This window comes from Rhinolophus sinicus, linkage group LG13, assembly GCF_036562045.2.
Source record: "Rhinolophus sinicus isolate RSC01 linkage group LG13, ASM3656204v1, whole genome shotgun sequence".
In the NCBI taxonomy this organism is placed as follows: Eukaryota; Metazoa; Chordata; class Mammalia; order Chiroptera; family Rhinolophidae; genus Rhinolophus; species Rhinolophus sinicus.
Window position 1 is genome coordinate 46202625 of NC_133762.1, and position 24720 is coordinate 46227344.

The following is a 24720-nucleotide window of genomic DNA, read 5'->3' on the forward strand; positions in this document are numbered from 1 at the left end:
AAATAGAAACATACTTGTATAAAGGAAATGAGTTTAATTTGTGTATTTATATTAGTAACGTGATCCAGGCACAAGAACTGTTAGTAAAGGACGATGAATTTACTGTTTATTTGAGATGTAAACGTAGGATAATTCATTAATTGATGAAATGGGTCATCTTCTTTGAGACAAAGCATTTGATTAAAAGGCAAGCTAATGAGGAAAAATGTCAATTAACTTTTGATTTATTAGCAAAACATTGAAAATATACATTTTGATGGTTAGATATTATATCCTTATTTTAAAGCAGAAGCCTTTACCTTTAAACATACATACATCTCTGGTATTGCTATTCAATTATTAATTTAATGCAAAAGCCATTTCTTAAAGATACCATTATATCATATTTCTTCTATTAAATGCAATAACATATTTCCTCTTGTGGAATACATTTGGTCTTCTTTTGAAGGGATAAAACGCTTTTGAATATGCTCACTATGTCATACATTATTTATTCATCTTAATGTTTAGCATAATTTTTCTTGACAGCCTTTCTTTCACTTGAAATGTTATGTAACAAAAACACCAGAACCGACTGGCATTTAGGTTTATCCCTCTGTTCCACATGCTGCTGGAGGAAGAGGGAAGAAAACATCATGCATCATCGTTATGCTGGGCACATTTCAGCCACAGCCTATCTTTTCTCCTGTACATCAATTTCTCTTCTCCAAGGAAATACTTTCACAGCAGTTTAGACTCCTGTTACGTTATACATGACCACAAAGGTTAAGGTCTACATAGCAGGAACCTAAAGATATCCAAATTCAAATTTACTTGGATTGCTGCATGAATTTAATTTAATGGTTTCTTTAAAGCCACTTAGGTCTGTATAGATTCAGAAAGGGATGGATAGATATTTTTCAATGTAAATATTAGCATTGAGCGATTTATGATAAATCTTCAGCTCAAGTAATTTATAAGCAAGTCAAATGATATCAACATGAATTAGACACTAGGGCACATCAATCTATAAACTGTGAGAAAACTCCTGTGATTTTTACACCTAATATACGCCAGCTAAATAAACTCAGACTAAGTTAATGTCTTAGATTGGGTTCCCGCAGAAGCCGACCCTGAGATAAGGATTTGAGTACAAGCAGTGCTTCTGAGAAGTGAGCCCAGGAAACTGGTCGGGGGTAGGGAAGTGTGGCAAGAAAAGCAAGGCAGCCAATATACAGTGTGTTTGTACTCAATCCTACTAGACAACTCTGGGATACTTTAGAATAGGCATTTTAGGATTATTCCATGCAAAGCGTAAGGGAGCAGGGGTATACATATGCCAGCTAGTGTGTAGCCAGCTGTGCTCTCCACTAGAAAAAGCAGGCAGTTGGAACTAGGTCAGTCTGCATTACGAAGGTCAGTCCAAAAGGGTTCTAGGTTGGGCAGTGACAATCACTTCTATCGTTAGCTTCAGAACTGGATGAGAAGCTCCCCTAGATTATAACGCTACAGTCTCAGTAATTCCAATTTCCATGGCATTGAACCCGGTACGTGGTATCTGATATATGCATCTTGACAATAAGGAAGTGTGTTGAAGTTTATAAAATATTTTCCAAATCTGACACTACTTTTTTGGCAAGCCCCATTCATTAAATATATGACTGATTCTCAAAAATTCATGTATATACTCGTAAAAATCACCTGCCAACTTAAGTTCTAAAGCATTGGTTCTCAAAGTTGTGGATTCATTATACTCGACCAGAGTGTTTAATAGCACGTAGATGACAGAGCCGCCTCCCTGAGTTTCTGATTCAGTCAGTTTGGTGTGGGCCTGAGAAGTTGCATTTCTAACAAGATCCCAGGTGATGCTGATTCTCCATGTAACTGCACACTGTGCTTGCTCCTGCCCAAATCATTTCTGTGTTGAACCATTCTTTCCAAAAGAAGGAGGTTACATTCTTCAGATAAAGAAAGTATATCTTGAAATACATTTTCTGTCTAATTCTAACTGGACGAGTTCAGCAGAAGAAGTTTTTTCCACCTCTGAAAAAGTCAGACAACTGGAGGTTGGAGTCTTTTATCCACAGTTGAAAATTCTGTCACATTTATTTAATTGACATATACTGAAAGATGGTCATTCATGGTAAGGCCTCAGAGATAGGGATTAGATTGATAGGTTTTTCTGATTGGGATTTTATAGAGCACTGTAAAAGTTGTGCACGTAATAATGCTTTTCATTATTGGTAGGTCACTGGTCTCTGTTCCATCAAGAGGTATTTCGAACTTTTATGGTGTTTTAATCTACTTAGTGTACAATTAGGCAAAATAGCACTGTGTTTTTTAAAAAAAAAAAAACAATTCAGAGTACTCATATTTTTTCTTTTTTAGTTATTTTGGAATAAAATTGGCTGTGCTACAGAGAGTAAGGGGTAATGATATGGACGGGTCCTTGATACAGTGAAGTGGCAGTCACCTGGACAGGTGTGCAGGTGATGTGTAATGGTGTCCAGTACTTCCGGTCTCAGGTAATTGCTGTTCTCTGATACCAGGGAGAGGTGATCACTTCCTCCTTTGTGCTACCACTGTATGTTGGCTATAATTTTATCATAGTACTTGTATCAGCATCTCACATTGTTGTTTTATGTTTCACATTTTCCCACTGGTCTGGGGACTCCTTCAAACCAAGGCTGTTTCTCATTCACATCTCTATGCCTAGCATTTAGTTACAGTGCCAGGTACATAGAAGGGCACTCCATAAATTTTGGATAAATGAATGAATAAATCAATGAATATATGAAGGATTAAAGACAAAAAAGTGAGTAAATGAGCCGTGACTCACTGGCATGTGCTGTCCAGTTCAGTATTGCAAGCATTGGCATAGGTACAGTGATCTGGGATTCAGATGGCTCTGTGGCTAGCAAGGCAACTGAGAACCACCCAGAATAGGCTTGATAGAACCTACTAGACTTTTCTGTCACCAGTAGCTTTCCCTAAAGCCATTTATCCCTGTGTAAGTAAGGATGCCTATGATCCATCAGAAGGGGTTTTAAACCCCTAGATTGGGTGAGTTGAAAAAAAATCACACAAGTTTTAAGAAGCAACCGTAGAGTTGTACGATGTCAGGCGATGGCTAGCTGATGGGAAGCTGGCAGCAGAAAGTAAGATTTAGCTGACTAGCTCCAGCCTGCTATCTAAGCCAAAGAATAGGGCATAATGTCTTACAATTGATTTGCAATAATACTTAATTGAAGTCACCCATTCCTGTCCTTATAAGAGTAACTTCTTTATAGCCGTTCCCTATAGGTTCTACATATACTTTAATCCAGTCATAGCAATGGAAGAAAAGGGATTTTTTTCCCCCTTTTTGCATTTTCCTTATAGAAAACAAATAGATAAAGATTGATGGAACCCCAGGGTTTTATAACACTAGCTCTTTTTCTCTTATAGCTATAAAGTAGCTACTCAAGATTTATTGTTAAGATTATTCTCTAATTCTACTTTAAATCTAGAATAACCAAATAAGCCCCAAGCAACTTTAAGAGGCCATCTTTATGGTATAAAATTTGGCTAATAAAGATGAATCATAAAGAGGAGAAACCTACATGTATATTCATCATTCCCCTAACTTTAATGTAAATCCCACAACACAAACTACATATGTGAGAATGTATTGGTTAGCACAACACTAACTACTATTACAAGCTACTACTAATACTACTACAAGGAGCATCAAAATGTCATTGGCTTCATACAAGAGATTTTGTTTTTCACATAACAGTTCATTGTTGGTATTTCTGGTTGGTGGACAGCATGCTTCACATAGTAATTTAGAGAATCAGGTTATTTTCATAATGTAGCTGTATCGTCTAGGGCCCTGCTGGAAAAGGGAAAGAGACAGTAGAGATGCCTCTGAACATCCCCACCCTGACATTTCATTGGCAAGAACTGGTCACATGTCCACCCCTGGATACAAAGATAGTGAGGAGGGCTTACAAACATTGTCTTTGTCTAGGCAGCTGCCATCCAGGCACAGCAGACACCATGAAAGAGCACAAGTAAATTTGGGGGATAACTAGTCATGTTCTGCAATGTAGACCAAGATAATGGAATTCAAATCTACTATGCCTAGAATTACTCTAACTTGTCTACCACTCATATAAGACCGTAAAGATAAAGTCAGTAGAGTAAACACTTGTTTTCCAAATGACCTCTGCAGACCACTTAGAAAACAAAAAGTGGGGCGATCCATCAGTACAAAGATCTGGCCTAGACTTAAAAAGGAACATTTCTATAAAAACACCTTGCAATGAGGTTTATCAGATGTCTCATTCCAAACCCTGTGGATGTAGCACAGTCACATCACCACTTTGATATGAGGAAATGGAAAAATAGGGGGACATCCCAAATTATTTAGCAAGTGCCTTCAAGAGGAGCTGACTAGAATAGAGTCAAAAGCTTATCTTTGGTTAGACTAAAGTGTCTTCTTCCCAGAGATGAGTGCCTTGTCAAAGATCCAGGACACCAGCACAATGTGGTAATGTCTCCTTCACACAGCAAAGAGGATGGAGTCCCATCCCTGAAAGGGGAGGCCTCAGTAGACTTTGGGGTAGTTATCTATCAAGTCCAAAGACAATCCCAAAGTGTACGAGGTGTGACAATTAAGTTCGCAAACTTGTTGCAACAATGCTACTAAACTTTTTTTGATATCAGAGGGATTATTCATTATGAATTTTAACAAACTGGACAAACAGTTAACCAAGTTTACTATTTGGAAGTGCTGAAAAGGCTGCGTGAAAAAGTTCAGTCTGCCTGAACTTTTTGCCAACAATTCATGACTCTTGCATCACAACAATGCACCAACTCACAGGGTACTGTCTGTGGGGGAGTTTTTAGCCAGTAAACAAATAACTGTATTGGAACACCCTCCTTACTCACCTGATCTGGCCCCCAATGACTTCTTTCTTTACCTGAAGATAAAGGAAATATTGAAAGGATGACATTCAGGACATCAAGGGTAATATGACAGCTCTGACGGCCGATCCAGAAAAAGAGTTCCAAAATTGCTTTGAAGGGTGGACTAGGCGCTGGCATCAGTGCAAAGCTTCCCAACGGGAGTACTTAGAAGATAACCATAATGATATTCAGCAACAAAGTGTGAAGCACTTTTTCTAGGATGAGTTCACGAACTTAATTGTCCGACCTCATACATTACTCAGATGTTCCAGAAGTTGCAAATTGACCTCCACAGTATTGTTGTGTTTGTGGTTGTGGTGGTTGTTGTTTTCCCCTCTTTGGAAAACCATTTTTTTACATTTCTAATGTAGGTGCCAATATTGACAAACCAGATGGTTTAACATGAAAATACAGATTGCTAGCTTCTTTTGAAAACTCAGATGTGGCAACCTTGGGCATACACGTGGCAGCAACCTAGCTGGCAAGATCAGATAGCTGTTTTTTGCAACAGAGGAACACCCTCCTCAATCACCATAGTTCCTGCCTGTTCCCAGTCCTTCGTTTACCTTTCTATTTGGCCCTGTTTCAGTTTGCTCTCTCCGAGAAACTCCATTATAGTTTCCAACTTCACCTTGGACGGAGAATTCAGGCATGGCAATCAGGCTTCCCAAAACACTCATAAGGCCAATAGAACAAACGTCTATTTGCCTCTCAGATGAAGCTGTAAATGGACAACCAAAACCCACAGCAAGTTAAGCAGAAGGCTAAACATCATATTTAGAAGGCGCGACTCTATAATTAGGAAATCCTCTCTCCCTAAGCATCAAAATCAATTATCTTGATAAAAATCCTACTACAGCTAACCACTCTGGAAATATACATTTATAAAAAGTAAAAGAAAAACCAAAACTAATTTTAGGTGATCGGGAGAAGGGCGTTCTCCAAGGATATGGCTGAGTTCATTCCAGGACATTTGACAAAGCCGCTCTCCTTTTTTTCAAATGTGATGCACAGGCTGTAAATCAAAAAAAGAGCGGTTTTAGCTACTACTTAAGTTGGGTAATAACTTATGCTTGGCAAGTCCTAAAAGGAGTTAAAACAAAGGTGTGTGCAGATGAGGAGATTCTGATCTGAAGGGAGGCCCACGCAAGGGTGGGGCCTCAATGAGAATAAGTCTTCAGAGACCACTTACAGTATGTCTTAAAGGATCCCAGCCCAAGATTTGCCAAGGAGGATATTTCATTGGGACTCCCACTTATCTGAGATGGTTGCAGGCACCATCTGAACTACAGACATTTCTTTCTAATGTGACTCAGTATGGAATTAAATTCATAATGTAAGTTCAATCCTTCCCTGCTGGTGGCATTCCACTTGATTGAAAAGAAATACACACTTCATCTAAAAATAATTAGCTTAAAAAAATAAATAAATAAAAATAGCTTTTGAAAAACCTTTTATTTCAACTGACTTGAGGCTTTTCATTTATTCTTTTAGGGTTTATGTGGTTGAGAGAATGGGATTCTCCTGGTGTTGTCTTTCTTAGCCTCTCTCCAGTGGATATAAATCACCCTTTACTATCATGCCTTTCCTCCTCATAGTGTAGCTAAATCAGGAACCACAAACCGGTAACTTGCAGACTAAATTGAACCTTTTATTTGACTCTTGGTATGTATTAACATTTTTTAATTTGAGTGTTTTAAACATGCAATACAATTCCAGTTGGCCACAGTTCTTGGTATTTCTCTATTGCCTTATACAAAACCTAATTCACAGATTTATGTTGTTTCTTGGGCCCCATAGATATTTGAATTTAGAAATTTGAAAATTAATGTACGTGTATTAAATTGGTTAGTACATGAAAAGTCTTAAGAACAGTGCCTGCCACTCAGTAAACACTCGGTAAATTGTAATTATTACCATCCTTATATTACCATCATTATTTTTATGGTTTTATATTTCCCTGCAATTTACTAGCAATATTTACTAAATTGGTTCTAGCCCAAGAGATTTTTGTTTTTCCTTTGAAGCTAGGATTGTTTTCCTTATCTCAATTTTTCCATTTGCTGATTCTTTCTTGTAGTATCCGACTCTTTACAGAAATAATCTGATTAAATTAGACTGCATTTAATGGCAAACAGGAAAACAGCCAGCTGACCAAACAAACAGATGCTAAGAATGATGTAGGGGATAGTAAAAAGCCAGTGTCTTCCAAGCATGACAGACACAAATAGAAAAGCCCATGAACTTAGAAACAGACCAGGCTGATTACACCTGGGTGAGTCATTGTTTTCCATGAGCCCTACTCCATTATTAAACAGGGCAGCATGTCAGTAAGACCCCATGCCATGGAACACCAATCGCAGCATCACTTTCAGTAAAAGATACTCCCAATTACTTTGTGAAAGCAAATGTGAAATTCTAGACATGCAAGAAAAACATACTAGTGTTATTTCTTATTCTTCTCTCAAAACACAGAAGAATAGTGGAATACTGTGATCTTCACAGATCTTGTTTTTACAGAGTGAGGGGTTTGCCAGGAATGGTGGGGACACAGGCCTGGATTGGGAGGCAAGAGTTTGGTGGCCAGATATTGATTCTGTACTAAACCACTTGAGTGGGAGTCTTCCGTTTCCTTATTTAAAGAATGATGGTTAATAATGTGCTGAATGTGTGTTCACTGGAAGTTATAAAACAAATCTCTTAGCTTCCTTAGCCCAGAGCACAGGTCTTTAAAGATTTAAACCATCTTTTGGTATTTCACATACGATAGTAACTTTCAGTTTAACAAGGTGTCTCTGGACTATGATTAATCATTTTGATAAAATCAAAGTTGTTTTCCTCATTCACAATCATTTTTATTCCCAGCTATGACAAGTCCCAGCTGAGTTTTCCTACAGAAAGCACCCAACTAAAAATAGAAAACTCCTAGGCAGACACCTATAAGAGGAGAGGACTTAAGTGCTGACACAAAAATTTCAAGGCCTGGAACACACACTTTAGCTGAGATGAAGTGGCTTACCAAGTAAGATAATTATTGGCTAACGTTATAGTGTAATTTGCTTTTAGATGCTGAATGGTTATTTATATAAGGCAGCAAGAGTCTGGCTCCTGGGACATGGCGGACAATTCATTCCATGTCAAGGCCATAGAATTTCATACACACTTTTGAGAGAAATTATGGGAGTCATGGGAGAAATACTACAATAACACTGTGTAACAAATAAAACTTCACTGGCAGGCAATAATAAATATTCATTGAGTACACCAGTTTGTAGGTTTCGGCTGATCTGGGTTGAGCGTAGCTGATCTTAGGTGAGCTTGTTCATATATCTGTGGTTAGTGATAGGTCAAGTAGAGGACCCTACTAATCTCAGCTGGACTTGCTTACATCTCTGGATGCCATCCAGCTGCTGATTGATCTTTGGTGATTTAGGCTATGTGACTGGGATGATTGGTGTGGCTCAGCTCTGTTCCATGTATCTTGTCCTCTACCAGACTAATCCAGTCATGTTCCCATGACCATGGCAGAACAACAGGAGTGAAAACTAAAATGCACAGGTGCTTTTTCAAGCCTCTGCTTGGGCCGTGTCTACTAACATCCTATTGGCCAGAACAAGTCACATGACTACCTCACAGTCAAGAGGTAGAGAGATAGACTTAAAATCATAAGGCAAAGACTATGGCTACAGAGAGAGGTAAAGTATTGGGGCCATTAATTCAGTCAATCTATTGCAGAAGAGAATTAGCTAGGTTCTGGGCCTAGTTTTGCTATTAATAAGCTGTATCTTTGAGAACACCGCTTAACTTCTTTTGGCCACAGGTTTACGCTAAGTAAAAAGAAAAGGTTTGACTGTATAATTTCCAAAATCTCCTTCCAATACTACTAACTCTTGGAGGGGTTGAGTATATAATTACTAAAGTCCCTTTCAAAGGTTTCTACACTAATCTCTAGATGCCTGTAAGATGATTACAAAAGACATTTTGAAATCCTTTTTAAAAATCAGAGTAGGTTTAAATTATGGGTTAAGTTAGGAAATTGAAGCATTTCAAGAGAGGTATGCTGAGGAAAGGACAGTGGAGAAGGGATGAGGATGGAGCTGGGGAAAAAGTCACAGGAGTCTATGTTCTTTGCTGTATTAAGAGCAAATTTCTCCTGTAGGTAGTTTCATGACATATATGAATTATAGAGAAGTTTACACATAAGAACTATGTCAGAATGCATTTGGCTTTTGACTTGAAATAAAATTTAAAAAGCACATTACTTGTTACCCTGGGAGGATTCTAAGTTTTTATCCTCCACAGCACAAAAGGGCCTTCCACCAATCAGATAATATTCAAAGATATTTGTTGAGAAATGTTTCAAAATCAACAACAATCCAGCACATATCCCAAGAAGACAAACTAACAAATACCATAATTGTGTTGTATTGACCACATAACTACTCAAATGATATAATTGGAAAGAACAAAGTCCTTATATTACCGTGTTTCCCTGAAAATAAGACCTAGCTGGACAATCAGCTGTAATGTGTCTTTTTCAGCAAAAATTAATATAAGACTCAGTATTATATTATATTATATCATATCATATCATATTATATTATATTAAAGACCTGGTCTTATAGTAAAATAAGATCGGGTCTTATATTAATTATTGCTCCAAAAGACGCGTTAGAGCTGGTTGCCCGGCTAGGTCTTATTTTCAGGGAAACATGGTAGACAGGGTTCCTGATGTTTTCAGCTGCAAGTTCTTTTTGTTGCCTCTCTTTACAAATAAAGTTATACAAAATTAATTAATAAGCAAGCACAATATGTTAATTACTTAACATGCATGATCTCATTTAAATCTTTTAACAGCCTGTGATAACTAACATTATTATCCCCATTTTATATGAGATGGTTTAAATTCCAAGGGGTTAAATAAGCTACCTACCGTCATATTTGGTAAAATGCAAGCACCTTCTGTGGAGAGAGAATCTTATCTATCCCTCAATGAAGTATCCACTTATATAAACCTTATATGGCAGCAGTTTAATTTGTGATTGCCTCCCTAGCCTTTTTCAACAGTCTAGTTGGTATTTATTCAAAAAATGAAAATTAATTTTAATATCATTTTCAAACAAATATATTTATTTAGGAAAAATCCGCCAAAAATATAAGCATACACCACACTTTAGCACTTGATTAAAAGTCTCAGGAATTTACACCTATTTTAAATGAACTATTATTTTACATTGGTGTGAACTGTCCGAATTATTTCTATTTAGGTTTGAAGTATTTCTTTATTTTGCCCTAGAAATACACAGAACACCATTTTACTCATTTTCTTTGTATTTCAGTTGCCAGTGGCAACCTTGAATTACAAGGTTGAACAAATGCTGCATTTTATTTGAGTGGTTTGTAATTTTAAGCTTTGAGTTCATGTTCAGTGGGAATTGTTTATCTATAGGGGATCACTCCTGCTTTGGGTAGTAGACAATCCAAACAGTCTGAATTATCTGTGTCTCTGCTGGGACTCCATGGGTTTTTCAATTTTTAACTTCTACATACATCATCAGTCAGAAGTGTTTGCTTCGATTTATTGGCATTGGATACCCATTCACAGGGATAAGGTGAATTTGGAAACTGCACTCATTCGTGGTGTTGGTTTGGGTTTCGATTCCTTATTGCTGACTTTTTTCCTCCAATAGGCCCCATGAATCACTAGCTTCTTCGCCTTGTCCCCAAGATTATGGATTATGATTTTCTCATCCCCGTTTTGAGTGTGGAGACTCCTGGCTTTGTGCAAAGACTTCATTTTCAGCCCTCCAAGACCCAAAATTCTTAGGCCCATTTCCCATCCTGTTAGAACATTAAAACCCAGTTCCCCAAGATGGAGAAGCTACTCTGCCATACATGGGCCTTTTAGCTTTGCATTCTTTTGTTATTCCTGTGACATAGGGATTTCCTTTTCTCATATCAAAACTCAGTTATAAATTTTAATAAATGTATGTGTTCTGTCTCATTCAGCATGTCCCTGTGTTTGGAGTAGAAGAATTTCCCACCCATTCAGCCATTTGACTTAAACTCTCATTGCAATTTATTCTAAGGAAATTCAGAAAACAAACAAACAAACAAACAAAACTGGAATGGTTGGGATATATAATGTAGTCCTGTTTTCCCACATGCTATTTTCCAACAATCCTCCAGTAACCTGACTGACCTCACTCTGTAATTTTTATATGACCCTGTTATTTCTGTTCTTGGTTGAAGTAAAAATTCATGAGATCATTCTAAAAATAAGATGAGGGTTTGCAAGATTGCTCAGCCACCCATTCTATATATGTACCTTTTAATGCTTTTCCCATTGTTTTTAATAAACTCTTAGCTAACTGATGATGTAGAAGTTAAAATACCATGATCCCTGCAATAATTCCTCATAAAATTTTCCTGGTCACTTTATCCTACATTCAGCATTTTGTATTTTTAAAAATATAATACATTTTATTTTTATTTTAGAATACTATTTTTATGCTAAAAAATAAAATAATTACATTGCCAATAATCACATTACCATCAAAATGAAAAATAGAAAAAATAAAAATACTCATAATCCCAACACAGTTTATATTATAGTATTTCCTTTCGAAGTAATTTTGTATTCTTAGAAAATATTGTTGTAGTTATAATCACATTACATACACAACTGTGTGTAGACTTTCTTAATTTATCATAGTAATATAATCATTTTCCCCTGTTTTTATAGTCATTTTTGGTTCACATTTAGTGGCTCCATTATATTTCTTTAAGTGGAAGCCTTTATTTTATTTTACAGAAACGCTAAGTCTTATTGATGTTTTTGTGTTTTTGTTGTTACTTTGCTTATTTGCTTGTTATTCGTATTATTATCCCTAATCTTTAGCAGTAAATTTCAAAATATTTTGAGCAAGATAATCATAGTACTCATTTACCATTTCCATTTCCCAAAAGCCAGAGATATTTTTTAAGAATTTAAATACTGTGAGGAATTAATTTTTTTAAAATACAACAAAGAAAGAAAGAAAAAGTGAAATATATAAATTTTTCCCAGAGAAAGGAAAAAAAGTGAAATAATATAAATTTTTAAATGAGAAAACAAACTGAAATAAACGATCCTATGGGTATATATCAAAGGTAACATAATTATGCAAAGAGTATAATTATTTCAAGTGAATTTTAGCAGAGTAATATTATGGTGGATCCTTAGTGGGATATATTCTGTAAAAAAAAAATCTCAAAAAAGTCTTAAGTTTCACATGGTTATTTATTGATAGGTTATAACTTTGAAACTACTTCTGTATATTGCAATGTATATAAGCATATAAGTAAAATATACAAAATTAATTACAAACACAACAGATATACAAATATAAAATCAAAATAGTTAAGAACAAAAATCTATACTGTGACATTTAAATTTGAAATATCAATATGTACTAATGGTTTTTCAAAATACGTGCCATAACTGTTCACTGAGATGGCCTAAATGCAATGATAGTCTGGTAGCAGTGAGCACTTTTAGCACCCAGAGATTGATTTATGAATGCCTTCCCTACTAAAGGCTCTTTGGAAAAGTGGCTGATTCCAGGTCTGAGGCAGAGAAAGTGCAAGAGGTATCTGGGGTTATCTTGTTATACCTAGAAAACCAAGTGCTCAAAAACTAATAAGGACATGTCAAAAGAGTCCAGAAGTCTGCATTGAGAGGGTTTCCACTGACCAAATGTGGAAGAATTTGACCTCAAAAAATAACTAAATAAATAAATAATGGCTGTAACTGATTTAAAAAAATAAATTAAAATTAAAATGTATTGCCCATAGTTATTTTCAGAGAGAGAGAAAAGAAGAAGAAAGCTCATTTGCCATCTTTTGAAATTATTATTGCCCCAACTCCTTACTCAGAAAATTCGTAACTAAAGGAAAAAAATTAAATGCTTATCCTGCCTTTTTAGGAGGAACGCTAGTTCATCTCCACATGATGAGCAAAAGCTCTTTCTTACAGAAAAATATGAGCTGTAAAAAGAATTAGAAAATTACCATTTACTCCCAATAAGATAGGCAAGAATCATCAATTTCATGAAAATGTACTAAGGAAAATTTATGTGGATCCAGAGTTTCACCCTACAGAATAACTGTTCATTGCAAAAGGAAAAATATTTGACAAAAATTGAGGTCTGATCTTTACCACTTTTAGCCAACTGATCAAACTTAGAATCACTGATAATGTGACACCTGATACTGTGCCCACCAATATGTTACAATATGAGCTATAAAAGAATACCTATTGATTATTCTTACTCCAACAAATGTTTAATCTCCATCTAATCGAGCCTACAGGTTTAACTTCTAGTTTATAAGATGTGCAGGGTGTCCAGGACTAACTTAAATGACTCCGTAAGGAAATCATCAGACAAATTCAGAATGTGGGCATTCTATAAGAAAATTGAACAGGATTCTTCAAAACTCCAAGTCATAAAAGAATAGAAAGCAATAAATAACTCAAGTGGGAAACATGAAAAAGACACAAGAACCAAATGCAATACATGAACTTTAACTTGTGGTCAGAAAGATAAGCTAGAAAAATTGGGGAGAGGTAATACTGGGGAAATTTGAACATGGATGGGTATTAGATAAAAACTAAGGAATTATTATTAATTTCCTTAAAATCATTAAGATATTGCCATGATATAGGAAAATGTCCTTATTGGTAAGAGATGTGTGGTCCAATATCTATGGATAAAATGTCATGATCTCTGAAATTTATTTTTAAATGATTCACCAAAAATGTGTAGTGATAGACAATGATAATGCATATGTGACATAAGATTAAAATTAATTAAGGTCATTTTCAGGGGTTTTGTTATTGTTGCTTTTATTTTGTTTTGTTTTTGAGTGTGTGCATTGTCCTTCTTATAGACATTATCAGATTATTGCCTAATGTTTGAAAATTGAAAATGTCAGTTTCCCACCAGATGTTATTTCTATTTTAAAATACACACACACACACACACACACACACACACATATATATATATTTATTTATTTTTTTTTTTTACCCATATAATGTCTCTTAACAAGGTGTTGTGCTATTGCATGTCCCTGATTTTTAATGAGAGTATCTTCTCATATATACAAGTATATTAGATATTTGTGTTTCTTCTCCTATGAATTGCTTGGGTTTTGCCCAATTTTTTACCAAAAAAGATTATTTTCATTTAGATAAATATACCTAATAAAATTTTCCTTTGTAGCTTACATTTTTTCTGTCTTGCTTAAGAAGGTCTCTGTACCCCATGGTTATACAATTATTTACCTAGGTTTTCTCTGAAGATTTTTATTGTTTTTTGTTTTATATTAAGGTTTCCAATACACTTCATTGGGCAAAATGACTTGAGTTGGACTTGAGGTGAAATTATGAAAAACTTCTTAAATATCTGTCTGTGCATTTCTTTTTTCTTTTCTTTTTTTATAGTTTCAGTAGTTTTGTCTTTGTTATTTCACTGTAGCTTATTAGTCTCTGGTTTCAATTTGTTTCCTTAGAAAAGTGGCTTTGATTATATCTCTTTATAACTCAATAACTTGCCTTTTTTTGTATTTATGTCACATTTACATTATATTGAGGTGTTCTTTTTTTTGTATCTGTTTGTAAACTAACCTTCATGAGTAACTGTTTTCTCCTTCATCGTCACGTGTATTTATACATCTAAAAATCTTGCTTAACTAAATAAAATCCTTGCTTTATTTCTTAAGGTAGTTGTAAAAAATGTCAGAGGTAGAATACCATCCCAAGTGCAAATATCTTTGATAATACAGTCAGGCAGGGCTGAACACATTTGAACTTGAGTGTATTGCCTTTCCTTTTTTATCTAACAGAGTTCACAGAAGTGATGAGTGGGCAACATCTTTTGAAAATCTAGTTAACAAAGAAATTTAGAAATTGAGTCTCACTCGTCAAATTGGAGAACTCAGCCTGGAATAAAACAAAGTCTAGCAATGCTCTTATTTATTAATACCTGAGTATAATATAACAATCTGCCTTAAAATTAGAGATTAAATTTGATCCTGTTCCTCCCTCTTTTTTGCCCATTTTCTAAAAATATAGCTTATAAACTTAAGATCAAGAAAGCTCATGTGTGCTAATTTAGAAAAGCTCTAAGGCATATCCTACAAAATCAAATTTCTCATAAAGATCTATTTGTCCTATGGTGATTTTCCCTCAAGAATGTGTTTTGAGGCCACAGCAATGAAAAGATGGGGCCTGCTGAATTAAATTATGAGTGCTTTATGAAGCCAGACCATGTATGGCATGCCTTTGAATTCTTCCATGATATCAGTGAGTTATTGCTGCAATACTGCTGCCCAACAACCACAAAACTCAGCAGCATAAAACAATAAGCATTTCTAAGCTCCTGAGTCGTCTGGTCTGGGCCAGGCTCAGCAGATCTCAGTAGCCTACCACCAGCCTGTGTTTAGCTGGTGGGTCAGCTAGGGGCTGGCTGGTGTATAATAGCTTCACTTTCATGTCTGATAGTCAGTTGAGGTGATAGAGAGGGGTATAAGTGGGTCATATGTCTCCTCCAGCAGGCCACTGCTTCACATGACGCCTGAGTAAGCTTTCAACAGAGAGTGCAGAAGCACACAGGGCCTTTTGAAGTCTAGGCTCACCAACTGCGTACTGTCACTCTGGCACAATGTACTGAACAAAGCAAATCACAAGGCCTTCCCAGATTCAAGATGAAAAATACACTCCAGTCTTTGATAGGAGGAACTACAAAGGTGTGATTACAAGGAGGGGGGAAGAACGGCTGTCATTTGTGCCATCTATCTACCACTCCCACAAAACTTGCAGCTTGAGTTGCACAGAGTAGAAACGCAACATGATTTTGAGTACATGAACCAGAAGATGACAATTAAATGAGATGTCCCTGAATCCCAGCAAATGGATGATCAAGAGCAATCCCTGGTATCCAGTGGAGGACGATCTGAAGCTCAGGATTGTGGGGAGGGAAAATTAGGAGGAATCCAAGCTGAAATTCCCTGGTTGGACCCAATCTCTTGAGTCCTCTGATCTAAACCAGATTTAAATCTGCTAGGATAGAAGTTAGACACTCTCCACAAGCCCAGTAGGGATCATGAGTGTGGATTGAATTGATTGCCAACAATTTAAAAAATCAGGAGATCTTACACGAAAATTTGGATTTCTCACTTCTCTTGAAAAACAAAAATCTGTCAGGCATCAGCTAGAGCGAGTTTCAGGAACGTCCTTTAGACAGAACATGTCCGCCCACCACTCAGACTTCCTTGCACACAGCCTGTTTCTCTGATTTTCATGACTTGCCTTTCCCCCCTCAACATCTGAGTTTGCATCTAAGGCTATAGCTTAGACTCCTTAGACTCCATCTAAGGCCTTAGACTCCTGAGAGATGGGCTTTTTGGGAACAGAGCCAGACTTTGCTTTGCATACTTTCCATATTTTCTTACAATGAGCTAGTATTCCATTTATAAAAAGGAAAAATAAATAAAAAGAAAAGCTCTAACTTAAAATTTAATAATAAATGATATTTTATAATTAATTCATTAATAAATGAGTGACTTTTTTATAGAGTGGAATATATAACATTTAATATACATTAACTTAACTTAGTTAATACATTAAATATTTTAATTTATTAAAATAGTTTAGAATACAGTAACATCTATTACCCATGATAAAAGGAAGAGTCCACTAAAGTTATAATTTAGCCATAACTGGGTCAATTATTAAAAATTATTTAAAATAATAATTTAAATTTAATTATTACTATTGTGAAGTTGTGATTTAAAATAAGGAGTATATATTTTGTCTTAATCTCAGTTCCCAGCACAGAGCTCCTGAAACCCTTGGAATTTCATAAGTGCTGAGGCAATAAATGTGTCTTATCTTATGTAAATAAAGTGACTTTTGGAAAGCACCTAAGGATGGGAGCTGGTTGCCATAGGAACCAACCACGTGATTAGAGGGTTGAAACTTTCAGTCTCCCACCTCCAACCTCCAGGGAGAGGAGAGGGCTGGAGATTGAGTTCAATGGCCAGTGGTCAATGAGTTATGTTGATCATGACATGTAATGGAGTCTCCATAAAAACCCAGGAGGATGGGATTTGAAGAGATTCTTGGTTGGTGAACATGTGGAGAATGGGGAGAGTGGTGCAGCTAGAGAGGCCATGAAAGCTCTGCATCCTTTTCCCATACCTTCCCCTACACATCTCTTCCATCAGACAATTCCTGAGTTATAGCCTTTTATGATAAACCAGTAATCTAGTAAGCGAAACGTTTCTCTGAGTTCTGTGAACCACGCTAGCAAATTAAGCACACCCAATGGGGGTGGGAGGTGGGGTCGTTGGAACCTCCAAACTATAGCCAGTAGGTCAGAAGCACAGGTGACAACCTGAACTTTGATTGGCATTTGAAATAGAGTGGGGGTGAGAGGACTGAACCCTTTACGTGTGGGATCTGACGTTATCTCCAGGTAGATATTGCCAGAATTGAATTCAATTGTAGAACACCCAGCCGGAGATGCAAAGAATTACTTGGTGGTGTGGGGGTAAAACCCACACATCAGAACTAGGTGTAGAAATGTAATTGTTAAAATTAGATTATTAAAAATTATTAGAAAATGTTAAAGTATTTGGCATTTGGCATATATATATATATATATATATATATATATATATATATGAATGAAATAGTATGATCAAGCACCATGGGGTCTTGTCCGCCAATGACCTAAGAAATTTACTTCTAGGTCAGGAACAATAGATCTATAGCTGAAGGTCCTCCAGTCCTCCTAAATGAAAACTGCAATCTGCTGTTCCCCAAACCCAGAGCCCCTTGCTTTTCTCCCCGTTCGCTACATTCTTTGGAAAAGAAACATTTTAGCTACATTTGTTGCTGTATTAAAATTGAGGCAAATTGATGATGAGGTCTGGATGGTAGTAAAGGGAAACCGTCAAACACTAAGCTGAGATTTTACTCGAGTAAAAGAGTATGACGGTGTAAAAGCCCCACCGCCTTCTAAATTGTTGGGACACCTGGGAAGAATTGGTCATTGTCTTGTGGTGTCTGATGCTCCAGAGGTTCGCCTGTCCCCCACACTGAGGGTGGGACTGTGTGTGATGGTGGTTTTGCTCCATCAGGGCACGCTGGTACCCTTCTCATAGCGTGTTTCCTCTTTGGCTTAGAATTCATACACCAGCCAACGTAGTCATCAATATCCCACATTTTATATCTGGGGAGAACAGGTGAGTTTTAATACTCAGGCCAAGCTATTTTTATCAGGTACTTTTTGCTATGGAAAAAAAAAATCATTCAAATAGATCCACAATCCATTATCTGACACTCTTGGGGCCTGTTGTTTTTCAGAATTCATCATTTTTCTGATTGTAGAAAGGTAATATGATATGTATACTATGGGTATCATACCCCAGGGAGGCCTGCGTCACATTTATAATCACACAAATTAATGTCTACAGGACTGTGCATTGGATATTCACATGAAGTGGCAGAAGTGAAGATTAAAAATAGCCTTATATCCGTTAATGTCAGTGAGTTTGCCAAAAATTTACCAAAAACGTTTGTATTTCAGAACTTTGGGGATTTTTAGAATTGCAGATAAGGGATTATAAATGTGCATTAAATAACTAAGCTTTGGCAAAATCTCTCTGGCATAGAAGCAAGAGTGCAAAGGAGTTGAGGTAGTGGATATTCTCAAGCTGCAGGCAGAGAATGGGGTGAGGAAAGGCGGTCAAGACCGAGGGACAGGTGCCCTGAGCAGTGTCTCTATCGCAGAGAGTCCAGGGCTCAGAGCAAGTGCCAGAGACTGCGCTGAAGGACAGATGAAGGACAGATAGCCAGGGTCAAAACAAAGAGTACAACTGGGAGCTCAGAGTACAGCCAGGACAGGAAGTGATCAGTGTCCCAAGGGGACCTGCAGCGTTGGCATCATCACACTGGGGCGCTGAGAAATGCAAGACCTTGGGCCCCACCCAGATCTCCTGAATCAGAATAAAAAATCAAAATTTCCGTTGATATTTGTGTGCACCTTCAAGTTTAAGAAGCATGAAAAGAAATCCGTTAAAGGTTTTAAGGCCATATTTTAAGAAAAGCTGCCTCAATGCTCCTAGAGGGAGAAAAAACACTTAATCTCATATGTCATTTTGAAGATTGTACTCCCCCCTTACCACTCAATCAGCAAAGGGAATTTTATTTAAACTTCTGGGTTTTGAATCCACTCAGCACAGCAGAGCTCCTCAGCAGGCAGTACCCACCTCTGGCCTTACCCCTCAGCCCACTTCTCTGAAGACTCCGGCTTTACTTGCTTTGTGATGAGGGCCACCATGTAAGCGTGCATTTGAAGAAAGGGTTCTGTGACTTCTGAATGTGTGTAAATTCTCCAGAGCATTAAACATACAGAAAAGACAGTTTACAAAGGAGCTACAGCAGTTTACGAGGCAAATCAAAATAAGAATGAAAAAACGGAATCAAAATAAAGAGGTTAAAATGGAAGTTCAAGTTGGTCACATGAGAATGTTTGTTTTGGAATAATGCATCCAGCGTCTCCTTAGAAGCTCGGCTTCCAGCCTCTGGGTGAGGCTGCACTTCACAAAGCTCATACCTTGATCCCTGTCCACTCTAGTCAGCTTCTTCTCTCTCCCCACCTCAATTCATGGCTGACTTGGGCACTCCCAGCTATCAGTAGCTTCCAACCCCTACTTTTAAGAACTTCAGATCATTGCATATTGCTTCTGTAAACTTTTTGAAAATACCTACCTCTGTGTGTGTGTGTGTGTGTGTGTGTGTGTGTGTAGACATGTTTATTTTTATTATTGCAAGTCTTCAGCCCTGTTCTGCCGCATAAAACCTGAAAACTTGACTTTCAGCTATGGACAAATGACATACCCAACTAAACTGTTTTGCATCTTCTCATAGGTAACCAGGGGATGATATTAAAATCACTTTGTTCCTCCTCATTTTTGTACATATCTTTCAAGAAGTTTCTCCACGGGTGGTTATGGAAACCTAAATGACATAAAAGCACCTCTGCTCTTGATCTCTCCCAGCTGCAGGTGGAGCTGGAGCAAGAATACCAAGACAAGTTCAAAAGGCTGCCCCTGGAGATTTTGGAGTTTGTGCAGGAAGCCATGAAAGGGAAGATCAGCGAGGACAGTGATCACAGTTCTGCTCCTTCCTCCCTGGCCTCCGAACCTGGAAAACTGAACCACAGGCCTCCTTCCAGTGAGGAGCTGGAAGGAGACCACGCAGGAAAAGAGTTTGATACTCCTCTGTGATTGTTCCTACCAGGCCTTCAGAACATGCATGGCCATTCAAGCTCCATTGGACTCTTATTACAAAGATCACTGCCCAGAGCATCTTCCTGAGAAGCGTCCCTTAGCCTAAAATCCGCACCAAAAGGAGAGTTCCAAAAGGATCCATGCAGACGTCCCCATGCCCAGGCTCCATGTGTGGAAACTACTGTAGGTCTACTAGTGGAGAGTGCATGTATATGGATGGGGTTTTTGTTTTCTTTCCAGTAGTAAATTCAAAGCAGGCTCCATGGACCATGTAATGAAGGACTGTCTCTTCTTTGAAGAAAATCTAACTCATGTTTTTATTTGAAGCTCTGGTATAAAGTATTTTAAAGTAATAGAAATAGTTTGAGAAATGCATATCACTATTTATCACTATTGAACAGCCAACTTTGAACACTTTTTTCCCTACCTGCCTCTCAACTACCACATCTTCGTTAACATGCATATTAAATTGTTTCATCCTTTGCTTTGCAAGCACTGGAGGCTTGCAGTCTGCTAATTTATTTAACATAGAAGCATCAGTGTATTTGTTACTGACATGGCTTTATCAGATACCACAGTGATTCAAATAAGCTTGTTTTCTTTCTTTAAAAAAAAATCACTTGATTGTGTCCTTGCCCAGTGAAGTTATTCTCAGACTTAGCAATGTGGCTGGTATATTTGGTTGCATGAGCAAGTTGGCCACACACTTTTAGACAGTGGGCTATCAGAGTTAACTATTTGCACTCAAAGTCTGAGTATTCATTGTTTGTTGGCCTGAAATGAATAAATAATTACAAAGAGTCTGTTCAGTTGAATAAAAATAGCTGAGCTGATATATGTTGAGCAGAGATTCAATCAGAGTAAACAGGTTGCAATGGTTATTTTGCTGTCTGACATTTTTTATGGTTCATTTATTTTTAATATAGAGATAAAGATTGAATATTTATCTAGAGAATACACAGACCCACATATAAATTCTATATATTATCTCCATGTATATATATGTACACACTCAGCCATATAAATACAGACACATACACCATACATACACACACGCACACACACACGCACACAACACACACACACACACACACACACTTTCATTTGAGTATGGATGTGTGTTTCTTAATTGGCAATGACTCAAAACTCTTCCTCAAGACCTAAAACCAAATTCATGGAAAAATGGATAGAGAAGACAGTGCTCAAACATCTATATTTTGTGGATAAATTATATTGATATTCTAAGAAGCAATTGACACAGTCGTTGATGCAAGTTGCGGTAGATTTAGAACTTAGAATATGAATTTGATAACATATTTACAGGATCAATAACTGGATTTTAAGCTTGTTTTAATCATCAAAATATACAAAAATGTATAAGACAGAAATATGGAAATTTATTAATATCTTCCATAATTTTTAAGTGAGAGATTTCAATTTTATTCTAACATAAAAGAATCTTTTGTTATATATTTACTATGTACATTTAATTCATGTAACTGTCCTTTTGTTGAGTTTCTATGTTAGGTGGCATAAGAAAAAAATTATATTATGGTAAAACCGATCAAAAATATTATTGAATGGTCTTAAGTAAGAGAGAGTAATTATATAGAGGAAAATATAGTTTAGAGAGTACAACAAAGAACATTGAAGTTGAAACCCTGAAGCAAGATGCTCACAGCTTTATTTTACTTTAAAATAAACCTGTCTGATTGTAGCTTAGCAAAACAGTTTAAAACACAAAATCAATGTGTCTTGAAAATTGTGTTTCCAGAATTTAATATTTTTATGGAAATTATTTTATTTAACTTGAAGCAATAACTAAGGATCGCAATTAAGTTTTTATCAAAACGAAGGCCTAGTTCAAAACTAAGTGTTTGATCAGTGAAAAAAAACAAAACAAAAAAAAACACGCACCTTGCAAGACACCAGGGGAAAAAAATCTCATTCTCTTTGGAGATGACGATAGCATTTCTATCTGAAGGATTTGGGGTGTTAATTCGATACTTAATAAAACTTAATTTCAACTGAAAGAGAAATATTTTCTAAATCATTCCACTTTTGCACTTTGAAAGAAAGGCATTAATCATAAGGAAGCAAGAATGGTCAAAATCGAATGCTGCATTTTTATAAACAAAATTACAGGCTGTCTAAAATTGCAGAAGAATGAACTAACAATAGCATTCATAACCAAACACAATGGTGATTATTACAGAACACTGTATCACATTTTAGTCCAGAAACGTACACAAAACTGTTTGGGTGTTTGGATTTCATTATCTTAGGGACTCTAGTCATTTTACAATACGTTTGTATTTGGCCATATCACATTTTTATATCTGTACAATGACACTTTCTGCGGTTGTGGGGTAGTGTGTCCATCTTGCATCATTGAAACTACTACAGTGATAGCATCATTTAATAATATTAATATTACTTGAAATAGACTAAGATAAAGAAAAGGGGTCTATATGATGTGCAGTTTTGTGCCTTTATGTATTTGCCTTGTTCTCTGTTGAATGTGTGGAATTCTGTACTGTGGTTTTTCCTGTAATAGAGAATAGAGCTGTGTATTAAATTAGACTGTGCCCCTCTGATACCTTTACACTACTGAGAATAGCGTGGTTTTGGCCGTGTAAACCAATTTTCAAAGTTCTAATGACTTGCCATGTGTTTTTGGTTTTTAACATTTCATTTTAACATTTCAAGATCACCAAACATTAATTAATACTCCAGTAACAGATAAGCAGTCATTAAATAATTCTGAAAGAAAGGGCCATTGCTTGCATTACTTTGAATTTAATGTTGTGCTCGTGCACTGTATAAATATTGTTTGTGATGGAGTGGACATTGTGACTTTTGCCTTTTCAGAAGAAAACAGATAGGACAAAGTATTTGAAGCTCTTAAAATGTACATATTTTGGTTCTTCTATCTCAAGTTATTTAAAATGCATAATTCACATTTTTGTAATAATTCTATGCAATTTTGTGGCATGATGTTTCTTCCACTTGTAATTTTATGTGCTTTCATCACAAATCCAAAGGAAACAATAAAAATTTCTTAACACAACACAGCTGTTATTGCTTGGGTCAGGGCCAACCTTCCTTTGATGGGCAAGATGATGGGAACAGTTCTAATGCCCGTCTTTAAGGATGTAATGCTCACCTGAGCGCACCACTTGTGCTTGTACAGAAATTTGAGATGCTTCAATGCTGTGCCAATGAGCACAGTATGCTGGTACCCTGCCGTTCCAGTACCTCTTTTCCTTGAATCCCTCCCCAAATACCAAAACATTGGTATCACACACACATTCAGACATAACTCTCTAGCTTTATCTCTTGGTCCTCTTCTCACACACCACACTCCAGCCTTATGGGTAATCTCACTTCCTTAGCTTTTTAAATAGTATTCCTTCAGTTAATTAGACCCTTCCTTTTTGTTTCTCTTTTCCTTGAATCCCTCCCCAACACACACACGCGAGGCACTGCACTTGCCTATTGCTTCCAGATAGAGCCTCCCTTCCTTTCTCCATTCCCCCCTTCCTTCCTTCCTTCCTTCCTTCCTTCCTTCCTTCCTTCCTTCCTTCCTTCCTTCCTTCCTTCCTTCCTTCCTTCACCAAAGCTAAGGAAGGCAAAACATTCAAAGGTTTATTGGCAAATAGTGGAAATGACAAGAAGTGAGAGAGTACTTGATGTAAGCTTTCTTGTAAAATAAAAAGGAATCTGCAACATTGATTTAAATATATATATATATAATATATAATATATGATATTACATATATATATATATATATATATATATATATATATGTTTGAGAATGGTCTGTAAGCACCTCAAATGCAGTGTATTAGCTGTCTATTGCTATGTTGCACATTACTGCAAAATGTGGTGGCTTAAAGCAGTAAGAATCATCTGTTATCTCTCATAGTCTTTGTGGCTCGAGAATTCAGAACACGGCAGAGCAGAGATGGCATGTCTCTACTCCACCATGTCCGGGGCCTCAGCTGTAATTCTCTGAAGACTTGTTTACTCACAGATCTGGTGGCTGATGACATGTCAGCTGAGATTAGTTGGGGCTCTGGGCTACAACATCCACATGTGTCCTCTGCACATGGCCTGAGCTTTTTCACAATATGGTGGCTGGCTTCCAAGGATGAGCCTCTTGAGAGAGCCAGGCAGGAGATATGTCAAAAATTTTTGTGACCAAGCCCCGAAGTTGCATGCTATCATTTATATACTAGAACTCATTCATGGATGCTATCACAAGCCCCTTCCCAGATTCAAGAGGAGGGAACAAATATAGACGCCATCACACCTTGGGAGCAGTGTTGGTCACACTGAAGAGCACAAGGAATGGAATAAATATACAGGCATGACCATCTTTGCAAAATGCAGCCTTCCACATACAGTGTGTACCAAACTGAATTTGTAGTTACACTCAAACC

At 36.8% G+C, this 24720-nt stretch overlaps 1 protein-coding gene across 2 annotated transcripts in view; it reads left to right on the forward strand.

Annotated features, from left to right (window-relative positions):
• The window catches only part of PLCB1 (phospholipase C beta 1), a 680752-nt gene extending 657408 nt beyond the window's left edge, over positions 1–23344 (forward strand). For both annotated transcript variants that reach the window (XM_074317198.1, XM_074317199.1), the window contains one exon: positions 20044–23344. In XM_074317198.1, the coding sequence (XP_074173299.1) occupies positions 20044–20271 (228 nt within the window). In that variant the 3' untranslated portion in view covers positions 20272–23344. The remainder of the gene's footprint in view (positions 1–20043) is intronic.
• Positions 23345–24720: the final 1376 nt, after the last annotated feature.